The 21161-nt window shown below is 38.0% G+C and overlaps 1 protein-coding gene and 1 long non-coding RNA gene across 3 annotated transcripts in view; one reads left to right on the plus strand and one right to left on the minus strand.

Moving 5' to 3' along the window:
- The window catches only part of LOC129031918 (uncharacterized), a 149185-nt gene that overhangs the window by 100496 nt on the left and 27528 nt on the right, over positions 1–21161 (plus strand). The gene's annotated exons all lie outside the window — the stretch shown is intronic.
- Positions 18126–21161, minus strand: part of ABCA12 (ATP binding cassette subfamily A member 12) — a 206094-nt gene continuing 203058 nt past the window's right edge. Inside the window, exons 52-53 of the mRNA XM_054478791.1 lie at positions 20710–20847; positions 18126–19376 (exon numbers count right to left, since the gene is read on the minus strand). Of these exons, the coding sequence (XP_054334766.1) occupies positions 19269–19376; positions 20710–20847 (246 nt within the window). The 3' untranslated portion in view covers positions 18126–19268. The remainder of the gene's footprint in view (positions 19377–20709; positions 20848–21161) is intronic.

Here is a 21161-nt window from a genome sequence, read left to right on the forward strand (position 1 = left end):
GAAAAAGAGGTTTAATGGCTCACAGTTCCAATTGGCTGGGGATGCCTCACAATCATGGCAGATGGCAAAAGGCACATCTTACATGGCAGCAGACGAGAGAAATGAGAATCGAGTGAAAGCAGTTTCCCTATATATAGAATCATCAGATCTTGTGAGACTTATTCACTACCGTGAAAACAGAATGGGGGGAACAGCCCCCATGATTCAATAATCCCCTGCCAGTTCCCTCCCATAACATGTGGGAATTGTGGGAGCTACAATTCAAGAGGAGATTTGGGTGGCGACACGGCCAAATTGCATCAGTCACTTCATGAGGGCAACTGGGTGTGAACCTCAAAACTAGGGGGTGAACTTCAAAAGAAGTTGGTGCTTAAGTTTAAGAAGCAATTATTAAGTCCCTGTGTTATATTCCCTCTCAGACCTGATGTGATTGATTTTATTTATTATTATTATTGTTGTTTTTTATTGAGACTGAGTCTCACTCTGTCACCCAGGCTGGAGTGCAGTGGTGCGATTTCAGCTCACTGCAACCTTCATCTCCTGGGTTCAAGCCATTCTCCTGCCTCAGCCTCCCAAGTAGCTGGGAGTACAAATGCCCGCCACCACACCCAGCTAATTTTTTCTATTTTTAGTAGAGACGGGGTTTTACCATGTTGGCCAGGCTGGTCTCAAACTCCTGACCTCAAGCTATCCACCTGCCTCTGCCACCCACAGTGCTGGGATTATAGGCGTGAGCCACCGCGCTCAGCCTGATTTTATGAGGGCTTATATAAGTATACACATAATTAGTGTAAATGTTGTGAGTATATATTGTCCATAGTGGAACCTTAGTGAAGAGCATAGAAATAAGGTGTATTAGATTGTTCTCCAAATTTCTCTGAATATGAAAATCCCCTGGGTACCTGTTAACACTGTCAATTATTCCCTAGTCACTGACTCCCTGAATTAGAATCTCCAAGGGAAGAGCCTGGAAAGCTGAATTTTTTCCAACAACAAGCCCTAAGTCATTCCTATTGTAAGGGAAGTTTGGAAACATTGCTCTGAGTTAAGCATTATAATCAATAAGTAATGAAGGCACAAAATCTTTATACCTGAAAAAATATCTTGATATTTTTTTCAGGTGTAAAGTGCTAGATTATCATGTCTAAAGAAATAAAGATCCATTAAAAGGGAGTTGCTTTGCCAAAGAAGCATTGAAAAAGAGTTTCTGAAGGACAGAGGATGGTAGACCTCAAGGCCCACTCAGCTCTGATGAGGGAAGAAGGTTTCCAGAGTCAAGGATATATCTTTTGAAGGTGTATCTTACTATGGAAATGGATGCTTCAGGCTCGAGAAGCCTGATGACATTAAACATTGAAATCCCATAATTATCTCAACTTGCCCTGAGTCTCTCTGCTCAGCAAGTAACCCCCTCTGATTAAAGCATGACTTCCTATATAGTGTGCATGAGGGGAGATAAAATTTGTTGGCTGGGGGATAGGAGTGTTCCGTTAAAGTTCTCGTTGTAAATCAGTAATCTGACACTCAGATTTTAGCCATCAGTGTTTTGAACTTTAATGCAAGTCCAGCTATAAGAGCTGTATGCCCTTTGTGCTATTAAGTTATGATTCTGAGGCTGCAGAGATGAGGTCTGGTGAAAGGCTTGCTATTCTGTGTAAGAAAGACCTGCCTGGATAGACCTGCCATTATAACCTCTCTCCTTTGAAGCTTTTTCTCATTTGCCTCTCTGATTTCTATGTCTGTGCCCTGTAGTTCAAGGTGTTTATCTGCTGAAGGGTAGGAGTGGGGGCATGTTGGTGGAGAGGGAGGCAGGAGGAGTTAGGGAATTGGAAAAGTTCCAGAAAGAATGTGGAGGAAAGGCCAAGGTAACATTCAGTTTATGAAAAACAAAATAGGAGTACAGAGCAGGACAGTAACTCTGAAAGCCACGGTATTGTTTTAAGAATGGATTTGCTGAATTTCTTTGACTTTCCTCCCTCCACCCCTTGTAGTAGATTAACAAGTCTAGCCTGGAAAACTAGAGAATGAGTTTAAGATCACAGAGTTCTCTTATAAAGAAAAGACACTCTTTGTCTTAAGATTTGTTGTTCATTTGTAGAAGGAAGATCCGATGTAAAGAAAGCATACCTGCTTTCTATCCTTAGGATTTAAGGGAAAAAGAAAGGAGAGAAGGTAAGAGGAGAGAGGGGTGAACACAGTGCTAATTTTCTACCTCAGGGCTTTGACCTGGAAGCATGTGTATCCATTAAATGAGTTTAATGTGGAAGGCAAGGTATTTTAAATATTCATTAAATGAGTTTAACATGGAAGGCAAGCTGCTGTAGATCTCTCTTGTACATGCCACATCAAAGTAAACGATCCTGCACAAGATGGTACAGTAAAGGAGACATTGGGTTCCGGATTGGTCACCTTCAGTTGAGTGTGGCATGGTCACTGACTTGTGAACAGTGTTCTGTCATGGATCCCACTCTGGTGAACTGGGTGACCTCTGAGCTAAGTGTGAGCTTATGTGCCTATGGGAAAAATGGAAGATGTAACAGACACTCGAGGGTGAAAGTGAGTTGGCCCAGAAGCACTACTATATTGTAACTAAGTCAAGAAAGAGACCAGATCACAAGTTATGTCGGCCCCTAATCCTGACGTAGAAAATATTACCCAGGGAAGAGGGGACATTGTCCACCCCAGAGACTATCAAAGGTACAGGACGCTACCCTTGGCAAACTTGACCTTTTTCTGCCACCACTAGGATATGTGAGATCCCTCTTGTGATGTAACTAGGAATTCTCCAGCTACCACCTATTTCTCTGTTCCCCTTTCCCATCCTCCCTACTTTCTCTCTTATTTTTTATTCAACTCATTCATGAGGTTTTCTTTCTGTCATTCCCCAGAAACTTTTTTTGTCAAGGTCATCCCTGAATATGTCAGATCCAACTGTCAATTTTCAGTCTTTATTTTAATCTAACTAGCAGCTGCCTGGGCAAGGTCGGCCACTCTCTCCTTTTTAGAAACAATTTCTTTTCTTGGCTTGCATGTTACACATTATTTCTGGATGCTCCTTCTCTACCTCAAAAATACTGCGCTGCCTTGGGATGCTCTCTTTAGATTGCTTCACTGATCTAGCCAAACTCATCTCCCTGCATAATCTCCTTCAGGCTTGTGGCTTGAATTTTCATCTGTATGCCAGTGCCTTCCACATTATTTTTTTCTCCAGCAGAGATCTTTTCCCAAACCCCAGACACAGAGATCTATAGTTTAGTCAAAATTTCCTCTAGAATGTCTGACATCTCAAACATAATGCATCTTAAACCCAGCTCTTGATTTCATCGCCTTAAACTGTCTTTGTGTCTCCAATTTTCTCATTCTCCAATAAATGACAATTCGATTTATCCAGTTGCTCAGGCTAAAACCCTTGGATTCATTCTTGACTCTCTTTATCTTATGTATTCTTCATTAATCTGGCAGCAATTTCTATCAGCTTTTCCTCAAAAACGTACCCAGAATTTAACCTTTTTTTTGTTTGTTTTTGCCATCTCCATAGCTACCAAGTTATTCTGCTGCACTAGTTTTCTAGATTGCCCTGACTTCTGCTTTAGATCCCTACTGCCTGTCCTCCATAGCCGCCAGAGTGGTCCTTTGGGTTTCGCTGGATTCTGTGGTAAACAACAACAAAAAAAGGCAGCAGGACTTTCTTAGGTAATTGTATTTTATTTGTTGGTTCTGCTTGACTCTGCTAGACTTTATTAAATACACAAGCTCTTTCCACGTTATGAACAAGACAGCAACTGGGAACCCTACACTTGTCCTAGACTTGTCTTCTCTCAGTTCAGCAATCCCATGAGAAGGAAATGTCTCTTCCAAAATTTAAATATTAATTCAGGAATGATTGACTAACTTTGCTAGAGTCATGTGTCAGTCTCTAATCAAAGTGGTGAAGAGAATTAAGATGCTCTGGCCATCCAGGGTCATATGCACACCTAATTGCTGGGATGAAGAGGGGCCACCGTGGTCACCAGCTTCATTGAGACAACCTGGAATGGGAACAAGGGAACCACAGAAATAAGAAAAGAGACTAGGGGCCAGGCATGGTGGCTCACACCTGTAATCCCAGCACTTTGGGAGCCAAGGCAGATGGATCATTTGAGGTCAGGAGCTGGATTTGAGGTCAGGAGTTGGAGACCAGCCTGGCTAACATGGTAAAACCCCATCTCTCCTAAAAATACAAAAATTAGATGAGCATGGTGGTCCATGTTTGTAATCCCAGCTACTTAGGAGGCTGAAGCATGAGAATCACTTGAGCCTGGGAGGCGGAGGTTGCAGTGAGCTGAGATTACGCCATTGCACTCCAGCCTGGGCAACAGAGTGAGACCCTGTCTCAAAAAAAACAAAAAGAAAGAAAGAAAAGAAAAAGATTGGGATAGAATTTAGGGCAGATAAAAAATATAGCTTAATACCATAATTTAATATATCATCTTTTTTGTTATAAATCAATTATTTAATCCCTTTGATTCTTGTTCCCATCTAGGGGCAATAATACTGCACAGGGTTGCTATGAGGTTCAGATGATTTTAAACCTGTAAAGTTTTTTCATAAAAAGTGAAATTTTATACTTATGTAATTGTTAGCTATTATTAAATCTAGATTAGTTCATCAGTGGCTGGCAAAATGTGAACAGATACAGAAGCTGACCTTCTGTGATTTGTAACAATAGCATAGATGTCAACAAGAGTCAATCACACAGGCTTTTACCACTTCTACTCAATGTAGTACTGGAAATTCTAGCTGGAACAATTAGGCAAGGGGAAGAAAAGGCATGCAAATTAGAAAAGAAGAAGTAAAATTATCTCTGCTTGCAGATGATATTATATGTAGAAAACCTTAAGTTTTCACATAAAAAAATCCTGTTAGAACTAATAAGTGAGTTCAGCAAAGTAGCAGGATGGAAAGTAAACACAAAAATAAGTTAGATTTCAATACATTAGTAATGAACAATTTGGAAAAGAAATTAAGAAAACAATTTTAGGCCTGGCACATTGGTTCATGTCTATAATCCCAGCACTTTGGGTGGCCAAGGCAGGAGGAACACTTGAGATCAGGAGTTCGAGACCACCCTGGCCAACATGGCGAAATCCTGTCTCTATTAAAGATACAAAAATTAGCTGGGCATGGTGGCAGGCACCTGTAATCCCAATTACAGGAGAATTGCTTGAACCCGGGAGGCGGAGGTTGCATTGAGCTGAGATTGTATCATTGCACTCCAGCCTGGACGACAAGAGAGAAACTCCATCTCAAAAAAAAAAAAAAGAAAGAAAGAAAAAGTAAAGAAAACAATTCTGTTTACAGTAACACCTACTATGATCTGAACGTTCATGTCTGTCCAAAATTCATGTGTTGAAACTTACCGATCAGTGCAGTGGAGCTGAGAGGTGGGACATCTGGAAGGTGATTAAGTCATAAGGGCAAAGCCCTCATAAATGGGATTAATGTCTTTGTAAAAGAGGCCTAGGGGAGCTTATTTGTCTTCTCTGTCATGTGAGGACTAGCAAGAAAGTGTCATCTATGAAGTGTAGGCTGCCAACAGATACCTGTGAATCTGCCGGCACCTTGATCTTTGACTTCTCAGCTTCTAGAACTGTGAGCAATACATTTCTATTGTTTATAAATTATTTAGTCTAAAATATTTTGTTAGGGAAGCCAAAATGGACTAAGATAGCATCAAAAAGAATAAAATACTTAGAAACCAACTTAACCAAGAAGGAGAAAGACTTGTGCAATGAAAACTATAAAACAGTGCTGAAAAAGTAAAGATACAGGTAATTGGAAGCACATCTCATGTTCATAGACTGGAAAACTTACTATTGTTAAGATGTCAACACTACCCAAATCTATCTATAGGTTCAACGCAATTCCTATCAAAATCCCAATGACATTTTTTGCAGAAACAAAAAACGCCAAGGTAAAATTCATATAGAATCTCAAGAGTTCCCAAATAGCCAAAACAGCCTTGAAAAAGAGAAACCAAACTGGAGGACGCACACTTCCTGGTTTCAAAACTTACTACAAAGCAACAGTAATCAAACAATGTGAACTGGCATACAGACAGGTATATAGACCAATGGAACAGAATAGGGAACCTAGAAGTAAACCCTCACATATATGATTAAATGATTTTTGACTAGGGTGCCAAGTCCATTCAGTGGGGAAAGATAGTCTTTTCAACAAATGGTGCTGGAAAAACTAGATATCCATATGCGAATGAAAGAAGTTGGACCCTTACCTAACATCGAATACAAAATTAGTTCAAAATTAATCAGGAACCTAAATGTCAGTCCTAAAACTATAAAGTCCTTAGGAAAAAAAACGTTGAGTAAAAGCTTCATAGCATTGAATTTGGCAATGACATTAAAGGCATAGGAAACAAAAGGAAAAACAGACAAATTTGAACTTCATGGAAATTTTAAAAAATCATGCATCAAAAGGCACTATCAACAGAGTAAAAAGGCAACTGACACAATAGTGAAAATATTTGTAAATAATATATTTTATAAGGAATTAGTATCCAGACGGTATAGAGAACTTCTACAGCTCAACAAAGACAAACAACCCAATTCAAAAATGAGCAAAAGACTTGAATAAACATTTCTCCAAAGAAAATATTAAAATAGCTAATAAAAACATGAAAAGGACCAGGTGCGGTGGCTCACACCTGTAATCCTAGCACTTTGGGAGAGTGAGGCAGGCGGATCACGAGGTCAGGAGATCGAGACCATCCTGGCTAACATGATGAAACCCCGTCTCTACTAAAAATACAAAAAATTAGCTGGGCTGGGCGTGGTGGCGGGCGCCTCTAGTCCCAGCTATTCGGGAGGCTGAGGCAGGAGAATGGCGTGAACCCAGGAGGCAGAGCTTGTGGTGGGCAGAGACCGTGCCACTGCACTCCAGCCTGGGTGACAGAGCAAGACTCTGTCTCAAGGAAAAAAAAAAGAAAAAAACATGAAAAGATGCTCAACATCAGTAATCATTAAGGAAATGCAAATCAAAGTTGCAATGAGATACCACCTTACGCCCATTAGGATGGCTACTACCAAAAAAACAGAACATAATAATTGTAATAATTGTTGGTAAAGATGTGGAGTAAATAGAACCCTAGTGCAGGGTTGATGGGAATGAAAAATGGTACTGTTGTGTGTGGAAACAGTATTGTAAACTAAAAATAGAATTATATGATAATTCATATGATTCAACAATTCCATTTCTGAGTATATACTACAAAGAATTGAAAGAAGGGTCTTGAAGAGATATTTGTACATCCATGTTCATTATCAACAATAGCCAAGAGGTAGAATCAACTCAGGTATTCCTTGACCAATGAAGAGATAAGCAAAATGTAGTATATACACACAATGAAATACTATTTAGCCTTAAAGAGGAAGGAAATTCTGACATATACCACAGCGTGGATTAACTTTGACGATATTTATTATGCTTAGTGAAATAAGCCAGCCACAGAAAGACAAATACTGTATGATTCCACTTATATTAAGTAGCTAGAGTAGTCAAAATCATAAAGAAAGAAAGAGTAATGGTGATTGTCAAGTTGGAGAGGGGAGAAAGGAGATTATTGCTGAATGAGTAGAATGAGTATAGTTTCAGTTTTACAGGATGAAAATAGTTCTAGAGACAGATGGTGATGGTTGTACAACATTATAAATGTATTTAATACCACTTAATTGTACACTTAAAAATGATTAAGATCATAAATCTTACGTGTATTTTACCACAATGAAATAATTAGCAGAAAGTCAACCAAAGAGTTAGTGCCGTAAACAGAGAGTAATAAAAATTATCTCGAAGATTGGGGTGGATAGGATTATTAATTACACACTTATACAAACACTGACTAGAATCTTTTGGAAAGGGTTCTTTGAGGGAAAAATATTATCAAAGAAAAAAATGGAAGTTAAGGCTGCATAGATTTGAGTCTACCTATGAGTTTTAGCTATCTATTGCTGCATAATACTATTGCCACAGACTTGGTGGCTTAATACAACACGTGTTTATTATCTACCATTTCTATGGGTCAGGAGTCTGGGTGCATCTTAGCAGAGTTCTCTGTAAGGCTGTAATTAAGGTATTGTCTAGGGCTGAGTTCTTATCTGCATGCCAGACTGGGGAAGAACCTGTTGCCAAGCTCAGATGATTGTTGGCAGCATTTACTTGCTGGTTGTGAGACTAAGGGTCTCAGTTTCTTGCTGGCTCTCAGCTGGAAGCCATCTTTAGTTTCTTGCCACTTGTTGGCCAGAGGCTGCCTGCCATTCCTTGCCAAGGAGGCCTTTCAACATGGCCTCTTACTTCATTAAAGCCAGGAAGGGAGAGAGGCTATTAGCAAGACAGATGGTACAATCGTTTGTGACATAATCACTTTTGTTATATTCTGTTGGTCTGAAGCAAGTCACAGGTTCTCTCACACTCAAGGAGAGAGAATTTTTCACTAAAGAACATCTGTACCAGGAGATAGGAATAATTGGGGGCCACTGTAGAGTGTCCATTACACTTTAACCACCTATTTCCTCTCCTTAGTACATTCGCAAAAGAATAATTGAAAAAAAAAACCCTCAATTTTCTCAAATCTCTGTGCTCAATAAATGATATGCTTTACATATGTAAGTTATGTTACAGATTCAGTGTTCATGGAGGTATCTCAAAATGCTAGATGGGTCACACTGGTAAAGTAAGGATGTAAGCTGTCTCTTTAATAAAGATAAATTATTTAATAAGATAATTTATAGTTTAATTTCATTATCAAGGAACAGTTTTAGGAAGACCTTTATAATAGAGGAGTACTTTTGAAGCTCTACCTAGGAAGAGATCAGATATGTTCCTTTTTCTTTTTTTTCACATACATACTTTTATAATCTTCATTTAGATTTAATTCTGCAGACAAATAGATGTTTAATGCTCAAAACTAGTCTTTATGTCAATGTTACTCCCATCATTTTGTTGTCTGAAAATTGTTTTTTGGTAGGTTCCTCAGGAAAGGGCTTTGAATTTTCCTGAATTCTCATGTCTTCAAAATAATCTGCTTAAAACCTTTATAATTCAGTTTCATTTTAATTAGATACAAAGTCTTTTGTTTATGTTTTCTCTCCTGATATAAATCATTACTGTCAAATAATATTATGATTACTTAATTTTCTTTCTCTAAAAAGGGTCTTGGTTCTTTTTTCCGACTATCCAAAGGGTTTTTCCTTTACATTTCAATAATTTTACAAGAATATTCATCTCAGTGAAGTCCACCCAGATACACAATATATCATTTTAATATTTAGCTTTGATGTTTATTTTTTAAGGTAAGTTTTTTTTCAGTCATAATTTTTAACATGTGCTCTCTCCTCCACTGACTGGTTTTCAAAAAGAAAAGGAACTTCTATTACATAATGTTTGATCTCCCTTGTGTATCTTTTAAATCTATTATTGTCTGTCAAATCCTATCAGATAAGTTTTTGAATTAATAACTTTATTTTTTATTTTTATGGGTTCATAGATGTACATACTTATGGGTACATTAGATATTTTGGTACAGGCATACAATGTGTAGTAATCACATCAGGGTAAATGGGGTATCCATCACCTCAGACATTTATCCTTTCTTTGTGTTACACACAAATCCTATTATACTCTTTTACTTCTTTTAAAATGTCTGATAAATTATTATTGGTTGTAGTCACCCTGTTTTGCTATCAAATACTAGATCTTACTCATTCTATCTAACTCTATTTTTTTACCAATTAACCATCCCCATTTCCCCCCTGCTCCCCCTCCCCCACTATTCCCAGCTGCTGGTAACCATCCTTCTGTTCTCTATCTTCATGAGTTCAATTGTTTTAATTTTTAGCTCCCACAAATAAGAGAAAACATGCAAAATTTATCTTTCTGTGCCTGGTTTATTTTACTTAATGATCTTTAGTTCCATCCTTGCAAGTGACAGGATCTCATTCTTTTTTATGGCTGAATAGTACTCCACTGTGTATAAGTACAACATTGTCTTGATCCATTCATCTGCTGATTGACACTTAGGTTGCTTCTAAATCTTGGCTATTGTGAAAAGTGCTGCAGTAAACATGGGAGTGTACATGTTTCTTCAGTAGACTGATCTCCTTTCTTTTGGGTATATACCTAGCAGTGAGATTGCTGGATCATATCATACCTCTAGTTTTTGTGTTTAAGAAAGTTCTAAACTGTTCTCCATAGTGGTTGTACTAGTTTACATTCCCACCAACATTGTATGAGTGTTCTCTTTTCTCCACATCCTTGCCAGCATTTGTTATTATCTATCTTTGGAATAAAAGCCATTTTAAGTGGGGTGATATGGTGTCTCATTGTAGTTTTGATGCACATTTCTCTGATGATCAATGATGTTCAGCACTTTTTCATATACCTGTTTACCATTTGTATGTCTTCTTTTAAGAATTCTGTATTCAGACATTTAGTTGTTCAAATAGACCTTTTTTTAATCAGATTAGTAGATTTTTTCTTATTGAGTTGTTTGAGCCCCTTTTGTATTCTGGCTATTAATCCCTTGTCAGATGTGTAGTTTGCACATATTTTCTCCTTTCCTGTGGGTTGTCTCTTCACTTTTGTTAATTGTTTCCTTTACTGTGCAGAAGCTTTTTAACTTGATGAGATTCCATTTGTCCATTTTTGCTTTTGTTGCCTGGGCTTGTGGGGTATTACACAAGAAATCTTGGCCCTCTCCAATGTCCTGAAGAGTTTTCCAATGTGTTATTTTAATAGTTTCATAATTTGAGGACTTAGATTTAAGTCTTTCATCCATTTGATTTGATTTTTGTCTATGTTAAGAGATAGAGGTCTAGTTTCATTTTCTGCATGTGGATATTCAGTTTTCTTAGCACCATTTATCAAAGAGATAGTTCTTTCTTCAATGTATGTTCTTTGTACCTTTGTTGAAAGTGAGTTCACTGTAGATGTATGAATTTATTTCTGAGTCCTTTTTTATTGTGTTCCATTGATCTATGTCTGTTTTTATGCCAGTACTATGCTGTTTTGGTTACTATATCTCTGTAGTATAATTTGAAGTCAGGTAATGTGATTCCTTCTGTTTTGTTCTTTTTGTTCAGAATAGCTTTGGCTCTTCTGGGTCTTTTGTGGGTCCACAGAAATTTAAGGATTGCTTTTTCTATTTCTGTGAAGGATGTCATTGGTATTTTGATAGGGATTGCATTGAATATGTAGATTGCTTTGGATAGTATGAACATTTTAACCATATTGATTCTTCCAGTCCACAAATATGGAATATCTTTCCAATTTTTTGTGCCCTCTTCAATTTCCTTCATCAGTGTTTTATAGTTTTCAGTGTAGAGATATTTCACTTCTTTAGTTAAAGTTAATTCCTAGGTATTTTATTTTATTTGTAGCTATTGTAAGTAGAATTATTTTCTTGATTTCCTTTTCGTATTGTTTGCTATTGGCATATGGAAATGCTACTGATTTTTGTACGTTGATTGTGTACCCTGCTACTTTACTGAATTGTTTATCAGTTCTAACAGTTTTTTTTATGGCATCTTTAGTTTTTTCCAAATATAAGATAAATCATCTGCAAACAAGAATAATTTGACTTCTTTCTGACTTGGATGAGTTTTATTTCTTTGCCTTGTCTGATTGCTCTAGTTAGGACTTCCAGTACTGTGTTGAATAACAGTGGTGACAGTGGGAATCCTTGTTTGTTCCAGAGCTTAGAGGAAAGGTTTTCAGTTTTTCTCTGTTCAGTATGATACTAGCTGTGAGTCTGTCCTATATGGCTTTTATTGTGTTGCGGTGTATTCCTTCTATATCCAGTTTTTGAGGGTTTTTTTTTTTTTTATTGTGAAGGGATGCTGAAGTTTACCAGATGCTTTGCAGCATCAGTAGAAATGATCATATGGTTTTTGTCCTTCATTCTGTTGATATGATGCATCATATTGATTGATTTGTGTATGTTAAACCGTCCTTGCATCCCTGAGATAAATTCCACTTGGGTACAATGAATGATCTTTTTAATGTGTTGTTGAATTTGGTTTTGTTAAAGCAAACTAAATATGTCCTGAGAAGGACTCCATACTTTTATATTTGAGTCCTTGTGGATAAACTGCAACCTAACTTAATAGGTAGACAAGACTGAAAACCTAACTTAGGAGTATGCTCTTGTAACAATCACTGAGTCTTGGCCAGTCCCAGCAGCCATACTTCAACCACTCATACACTGCTGAGTGTTCAAACTGTGTTCAAATAAGGCAAACATGGAGCTGTAACCAATCCACCTGTTTCTGTACCTCACTTCCAGTTTCCGTGTGTCACTACTTTTTTTGCCTATACATTTTTTCTGACCATGAGGCACCCCTGGAGTCTCTCTAAATCTGCTGTGATTCTGGGGGCTGCCCGATTTGCGAATCATTCATTGCTTAATTAAACTCCTTTATATTTAATTTGGCTGAAGTTTTTCTTTTAGCAGTTTGCCAGGATTTTGTTGAGGATGTTTGCATCATTTTTAATTAGGGATATTGACCTGTAGTTTTCTTTTTTTAAATGTATCTTAGATAAATTTTTAAAACAGATTAGTGTGAAAAGAAAATCTCCTAGCTTAGTTAATGTGTCCTTATGCATTTCACCAAAGAATATGATGGAAAGTTTCAGGATTTTTCTGGAGTTATATCTGGTTTGCCTTTAGTAGAACTTTCCATTTATTTCATTCTTAAATGATATATGCATTGGTTGGAGCATCTTGCCTACAATTTTTTAGCTCAAAATATTTAATGAATATCTTCTTTAATGACTGGACTGCTTTAAATAAAAGAAAGTAAAACTTCTCTGGTAATACTAAATATTTCTTCTGGGCTGATTAGTGAAGCTTTTGTCTTTGAGAAGAATTCGGTTCGCAATTCTATTGAGTTGCTAAGAGCATTAACTTAAGTGAAGGGTTTTCCTCTTCCACTAGAAACTTTCAGTGGATCCCATGAAATAAGAACTAAAAATCTGTTCTGAGGTGTTGAAAGAGCCATCTTGGCCATAACCTATTTAGGGCATAGACCATTTCACATTGTGGGCTTCCTTACACTGGGAATTATAGCTCCCATTTGAATGCAATAATAAAGCATAAAAATGAAAATAGATATAAACTGAGGAAAGAAATCAAACAGAATAGCAAAATTGTCTGCTATATTTAAAACAACAACAAAATCTCAGTAAGTACAAACCACAACTCTTTCGAGTTAAAATAAATGGAAATTATTAGTAAATCTTTACATATCTAATGACATTGTTGGTTTTCTCTGTGAGATAGTTCAGTGGAGGGGGGCGGGGGCAGGAGGTCGGAAGGTGAAAGAAGAGGATCGTTCCTAAGGATTTCTAAGGGAAGAGGATAGTCAGGGACAGAGTCTTCTTGTTTGTGCTAGAAACAGTACTGCAGATAGCTACAGTAGACAAGGGAGCAGTTTTCAGGGCCCACAGGACCAGTGATTCTCTTGCCAAGTCAGCACAGACATACATACAGCTCATCACTAAATTATGAATGGATTTTAAATATGTAAGTAAGTTGACATAGTCAAGTCTTTTTGTGAGGGAGGGGTCTATGTCAGAATACAGTCTGTGGCATCAAATTCATTCTTTGGCTCTATGATTCTGGGCCAGATAGTTGCCTTTTTCCAACCTTCAGTAACCAACTGAAAGTTTGTTGTGAGAATAAGAAATGTGGCAAACTTGACCTGTATCTCACAGATAAAAAATTATGAATAAGTGGTAGGTCCTGCTATTTTAATTGTAACTTTTTCTTTTTTTTTTTTGAAGAGACAGGACTCACTCTGTTGTGCAGGCTGGAGTGCACTGGTGCAATCATGGCATACTGCAGCCTCAACCTTATGGGCTCAACCAATCCTCCCACCTCAGTCTCCCAAGAAGCTAGGACTACAGATGCACACCACTGTACCCAGCTAATTTTAAAACTTTATGTAGTGTCAGGGTCTTGCTATGTACTCAGGCTGGTCTTAAACACCTGGCCTCAAGGGATTCTCCTGCCTCGGCCTTCCAAAGTGCTAGGATTACAGGCGTGAGACACCACATGCGGCCAACCTAACTACAACTGCTTTCTTACCTAGCTTTTCCACTTGTGCAATGAGAGTGATTAAGTATAACTCTATCTTAGTGAAAGTATTTGATTTAAATAGCATTTTTATTTTCAATATCCTTGGGCAAGCCAGGTGTGGTGGCTCATGCCTGTAATCCCAGCACTTTGGGAGGCTGAGGTGGGCAGATCATGAGGTCAGGAGTTCAAGACCAGCCTGGCCGATATGGTGAAACCACATCTCTACTAAAAATACAAAAATTAGCCGGGCGTGGTGGCTCATGCCTGTAGTTCCAGCTACTCAGGAGGCTGAGACAGGAGAATCACTTGAACCCAGGAGGCGGAGGTTGCAGTGAGCCAAGGTCATGCTATTGCACTTCAGCCTAGGTGTCATAGCGAGACTCTTTCTCAAAAAATAAAAAATAAAAAATAAAAGAAAATCCTTAGGCAAATGCCATAATAGGCAATAGTGTTCCCAAAATAATTGTATGTCCAATGCTTGGCATTTTAATGAAATGCACTTTATGCAGCATCAACATTTTAACTTAAAATGTTGGTCATCTGCAAATTTTCCCCCAGCAATTAACTTTAAACTTTAAAACTAAAACAAACATGATTACAAAAAAGTTAAAGCAAAAATCCTACAAGCATTTCTAAGTTGAAATAGACCTCTTTGGTTCTTCAAAAATTTATTGAGCAGCAACAATATGTTGATATTTTGCTGGATATGGGAGGTACAATGATGAAGAAAAATAGGTCACTGCGCTTAAGGAACTTAGAATCAGGGAAGAAAGAGATGTACAGAGATGATTTATAATGTGATATGAAAATACTTCTGCAGAGGCATGCACAAAAATGCTTTTGTATCAAAGGATAGAACAATTAACTCTGCCTGAGGCTCTCTTGGAAGTCTTCCTTAAAGATAAGGCCTAAGAGAAGTGTAATGAAGATGAAAAGGAGATTCTGGATAAAAGCTGAGTAGGGAGGGAGAAAAGGTCTTCCAAGAGAAAAGAGCAGTGTGAGCAAAGTTGCACAGAACTGAGAGAGGCTCTGACATAAATAGGAAATAGCGAGAAATTTATTACAGTAAGAGCATAAACTACGTGGGGAAGAGAGATTGAAGTGTTGGAACCAGATTATTAAATACTTTGAAGATCAGTTAAGGGGTTTGTATTTTATCCTGCAGATTATGGAAAACCAATCTGGATTTACAAGCAAGGGAGTGATAAGATTAACCTTGAAACAAATGATGCCAAAGGAAATAGTATTCATTTCCTTGTAGCTTGTTGTCTTCTTATGTTGAAAAGCTTAGGTTAATGAAACAAGCAGACTTCTGGGGTCAGGTGAAGGTAAGAGGATGGAAGCCTAGTTCGTCATTTCCATCTTTACCTAGGTCAGCATTTGCTGTTTGTCTAGAAGTCTATCAATAAGGAAGAGAGCATACTGTGCAGAAGGCTGTCTGGATCATTTTTCTATTTTTTGAGACAGGGTCTCACTCTGTCATCCAGGCTGGAGTGCAATGGCGCGATCAAGCCTCACTGCAGTCTTAATGTCCTGGGCTTAGGTGATCTTCCCATTGCAACCTCTTGAGAAGCTGGGACTACAGACGTGCACCACAATTCCCAGCTAATTTTTTGTTTTTTTGTTTTGTTTTGTTTTGAAGAGTCAGGGTTTTGCCATGTTGCCCAGGCTGGTGTGAAACTCGTGGACTAAAGTGATCCACCTACCTCAGCCTTTCAAAGTGTTGGGATTACAGGTATGAGTCACTCTACCTGGCTTATCATTTTTCCATTCTTGTGATTTTTGTACCCACTGTATAAATATTATGAAAATTAGGCTTTATGCATGAAGTAAAAATTGCCACTCTCCTCAGAGGTAATTCAGGTAATTCACATTAAAAAAGTAGATTCTGGGCCAGAATAGCCAACCAGGTAGGGTGGCTCCTACCTGTAACCCTAGCACTTTGGGAGACCATGGATGGAGGATTGCTTGAACTCAGGAGTTCAAGACCAGCCTGGGCAACATAGCGAGACCTCATCTCTACTAAAAATAAAAAATAATTAGCCAGCCTTGGAGGTGCACACCTGTAGTCCCAGCTACTCAGGGGGATGAGGTGGGAGGATCACTCGAGCCTGGGAGATCGAGGCTGCAGTGAGCTGTGATCTCTCTACTGTGCTCCAGCCTGGGTAACAGAGCAAGACCTTGTCTAAAAAAAAAAAAAAAAAAAAAAGAAAAGAAAAACAACAACAACAACAAGAACAACAAAACAAAAACAAAAAAGCAAGCAGATTCTGTAGGTATTATCCAGAGTGGAAGTTCCGGGAACTGGGAATTCTCTAAACATTTCCTCTACTGCAGAGAAACCCAAAGGGATATGGGTTCAAATATTTGTTCATATATGTTCCTTAATTACATATAAAAATGTGCCATGATACTCTTAAATAGTATATACTAACAGAAAAAAAGAGGAAGAAAAATAAATTGCAAAAATGTACAAAAACAAAACATAGCATTCTAATTCTAAAGAAGATACCCAAATCCTTCCATCGCAGTAGATTCATTGTAATATATGTAATATGGGACTATGTATCATCTTTCTCTTTTCTTCTCTCAGAATAAACTACCTCATGGGAAACCTCACTGTATTTCAGAAATTTAAACAAAATCAGGTTGCTTGGTTTTCATATCAACCATGCCAGCCTCTCTTGTTTCTCCTTCATTTATTTACTCATTTAACCAACAAATATTTACTGAGTGCCACGAATATTTATTGTGTATATAGGTACCAGTTGGAGAGCCAGGAAGATCCAAACAGATCTCTGTCCTCATGGAGTTTCAAGCTTAGTGAGAGAGAGAAATACTAATCACTCAAATAATGGTGCTACTATCATGGTCCAGAGCCCAGCTGGGGCTTCCCTGCCCATGGAGAGGTAGATGAGATTGGCTGGAGTCCCTGATCCATGTCCTATGGTCAGAAGCTCTGCTCCATACATGTCCTGGCATCTCCCTGTCTCATGGTCTGACAGCTTCTGGGATGAAGCTGTCACTGTACTGCACCTCTTTCAAAAAAGGAATTAACATATCTTCATTCCAGTCTCCACAAGACACTCAGTCACACAGAGCATTTGTAAGTGTGTCTGACTTCAATGAAGATTCAGTGGTAACAGAGACCATCCACAGCATGGCTGCACAGTGAGTGAATATGCAAAAAGTATTTGAATACTCATAGTTTTAAACGTCCATTCAACCACTTCTCTTTCTCACTGGGCTTCCATCTGTTTCAGTACTTAGCCTTCTGCCATCTCACTGGTTCCACCTTTCTCCATGTCCCTTCTGTCCTTTTCTTTTGCTTTCTTTCCTACCATTGCTCAGAAACAAGCAGACAACCAGCCAACCACAACAAAGACAATGAATAGCAAACAAATTCCTTTTATTCTTTCATGGAGCTCGGCTATCTATTTTGTCACTTGGGACCCTAGAGACACCCACGCTCTCAGAGTTATTATACCTTCTACTCCAAAAGGCGTGTCTACATATTATATTCAGCAAAGACATTTTCCATCCTGAAATTGTTACCATCTGTTAATGTACACATATATATATATACATATATATATAGTTGGTTAGTTAGTCTGGATATATTACAAATGATGATGCATGCTCTGACAGAAAAGTAGGAGGTTGGGAGGAACAACAAAGTATATAGTATTAGAACAGTGGACCAGATTTAAAATGAGAAAGCCGGGCAGTCTGGTTTCTCTAAGAAAGTATGACATTTCTGAAGCCTGTTATCCAGGTAAAAAGTGTGGGGGGAAGAGCATTCCCAGCAGGAGAACAGCATTTGCAAAGGTCTGGAGATGGGGAAGACTGTGGAGCACTGGAAAAAGTGGGAAGGGGCCAGCATGGCTAGATCCCAAAGGGCCAAAGAGAAAGATGGGGATGAGGGTGGAGAGGCCAACAGGAGCCAGATCAAGTGAAACTTTGCAGGCCACATGACTCCCATTTTTAGGTTCCTGTCTCTTCCCTAACAAATGAAATGACAGCATGAATGAGTTTTTCTAAACTTTGAGTTTATTGGTTTTCGAAACAGTCATGCCAAAGCTGACAAACTTGTATAGATACACACACACACATACATACACACACACACACACACACACACACGGTACATAAAGCACCTTTCCCCAGGGCCATGTCATTTGCCATTATTAAGAAGTCTATCCTATAGCCATATACACGATTCTGGGTCACCCAGATAATTAGCTAAATAAAAATTATCTTCATATTCATTTTCCCTCCACAGGAATATTTCCTGAAGAGAAACCCCAAATATGAGGGTTTCTGAAAGAGCTTTAAAAAATGTTGCCTGCCAGCAGCACATGGATTCTCTTTTCAGGGTTTGTATCTACCCAGCTGACACACCCATTCCCCCCTCCCTTCCCCCCAGAGCAAGTGACTTCTTGTTCCATCCTGCAGCTTACTATTGGCAAGGCATGGCAGGAGTGAATCTAGGTTCCGTTTACCACCAGGGTAAATTGCCCTCTCTATTGCATCCTTATGGAAAGGCACTTTTTCGGGTTCAGCATGTCCCCATGCATTCACAGGTACCGAAAGTGACATACACATACATTGTAAACATTGTGCCCACTGCTCTGCAAATGTTCATTTGGCCCTTAGCAGTTCACACATCACAGCAGATTCATGTATTCATGATGATGTTCATTCTGTTGTTTTCTGGAAATAAATTATTATGTTGTTTGCTTGCCCAGTGGCACCTGCCACAAACCATCTGACTTTTCTTCTCCACTCTTATTTTTCAACTACCAAAATCCATGCCTTTTAAGCTGTATTTTTATTGAAAGTAATAAATTAAGATATTCATCTTGAGGTGGCTTCACCTTTGCAAAGGAATCACCAGCATATACATTAGCATGCTCACAGTGTTGAGTATACAGGAATTCATTTCAGTAGCAACAACACTCACTGACCTTAGAAGGAAAAATTTCCTTTTATAATTACTTGTTAGTCTAACACAGTTGTAACTTTCCATACAGTATAATACTTTAAAATGAAGATATCTTGCAGAAGTGTATCTTCTGTGGCTTTTCTTCAAAATGAAGCCATTGGTCATATGCTGAGATTGAGTTTGCTGGAAGTGTTAAGACTCCATCTGGTCATCTTGTGAGTCAACACTTATAGTGGAACCTTGGCTGCTGGTATCAGCAGTTTCATAGGACTTCTGGTCTTTGGCAAAGTTGATGAAAACCTGATTTTTCAGGGAAAATAAAGCCATTAGTGCCTGGTAAGCCAAAGGAAGAAATAAAATTAATTCATTCTCTCTCTCTCCCCTTCCTCTCTCCTAGTGCAAGCGTGTATATATGTGTAGGCAGGCCCCTGTAAAATCCAAATCCTAGTTTTATACATGCTTGCACTAGGAGTCCTTTCAGAAAATCAAATTTAACTGGGGCTTGAAAACAGCACCTGTATCTATGACCATATTTATGACTATGATTTTATTTATAATCATGTCAATCTTAAGCCATAGTTGACTACCTGTAGCCACATTTCTGCATTCATATGACCTGCATCAATATCTCTATCAGATATAAACAAGGAGCCCAGCCCTGTGCCCTTATTGAATGATTGTGTAGAAATGTTGGGACAAATTTCACTAGTTTCAAGAGTTAATGCATTAAGATAAAATTTGTATAGAAAGCCCACGTTAACACTGTGTTCAGTAAGCCAATTACTTAACAGGCAGATCTTTTCACTTTGTTTAAAGTCATTAAATCTATTAGTCATAGTTTCATCCAAAAACGATCGAGAGTCTATATTTTGCCATGGTGCTGGTAGTTGGTCATAAGTCGAAGACTAAGTCTTCATTTTCAGGAAAGTCATGATTGTCTAAAGCCCCCATTAAAATGCCTAAAGCCCCACAAGAAGAGTTGTCCATCAAATGCAGCACCATATACTGACCCCTAAAGGCCTTACTTTCAGACCTAGTCCAATGACAGATATAATCAAACTTTCTATATGTCATGTTGGTTGAGCTGTGCAAAATTAAGACAGTACAGAAGTGATAAAGGATGACCTAATAAGTCTGTAGTTATTAAATGCAAATGTAATTAAGACAGATGATGTAAGTGAACGGAAAGGATTCTGCATTTACCACTTTAATTGCCTGAATTTAAAAGATCTAGAGGTCTGGCACCAAATTCTAATTACCCTGTCCAACCCTAATCCAGGAAGCCAATCAATAGAAATGTTCTTTAAGAAACCTACCATGGAAGAAGGAAGGAAAGTGTTAACAGCTGTTTGTTATGTATGTGAAAATAGTGGGTTTTTTTTCTTTATGTATACATATAACTTTATGGGTACAGATGTCTTATCAAATGGAAAAGTTAATGTCTTTCACATCTTTTTTTTTAATATCCCCAAATTAAGTGAGAAATTGATTAGGCTCTTTGCTAAGTTTTTCAGGTGCAAGACTAGATATTAATTCAATTAAAAACAAATTGAATGTCATTAAAAAGAAATAACTAGAATGAATAATAATATTAATATGTGACGTTGTGCATGGATCATGGTATATATCTTACCTCTTCCAGAGTGGTCTGACTCACTAAGAAATTTGTAATATTTAAAGCAGTCTTATTGGTTTCCAGCAGATCAAAAATGTTTGCGACTCCTCCTGCTGTGACTGGTACATGATACTCTAGCATGCTGAGGTGCTGATCCTGTGGGAACCAAAGGAAAAAAATTTATTTTGCAATGTCTGGTAATATTGACATGACTAGACATAACTTTACCAAGAGTTCAGGAAAATACTGAAGTTCATTCCACTGAAAATGATGCTACAGTATAAATAACGAGTATATTTTGAAACTAACAGCTTGCAAAGATGAGATGAAAGTTTTGTGAATGTCAAAGAGAAAACAAATTTAAAAGTTCATGAAAACTCCAAAGCATTCTATATTCATGTGAAGTTATACAGTCATTATAATCTTGCCTGGAAAAGAACTTGTGGAATGGTATTTCACCGTGACATTAT

The sequence above is a fragment of the Pongo pygmaeus genome, chromosome 11 (genome assembly GCF_028885625.2).
Source record: "Pongo pygmaeus isolate AG05252 chromosome 11, NHGRI_mPonPyg2-v2.0_pri, whole genome shotgun sequence".
Lineage (NCBI taxonomy): Eukaryota > Metazoa > Chordata > Mammalia > Primates > Hominidae > Pongo > Pongo pygmaeus.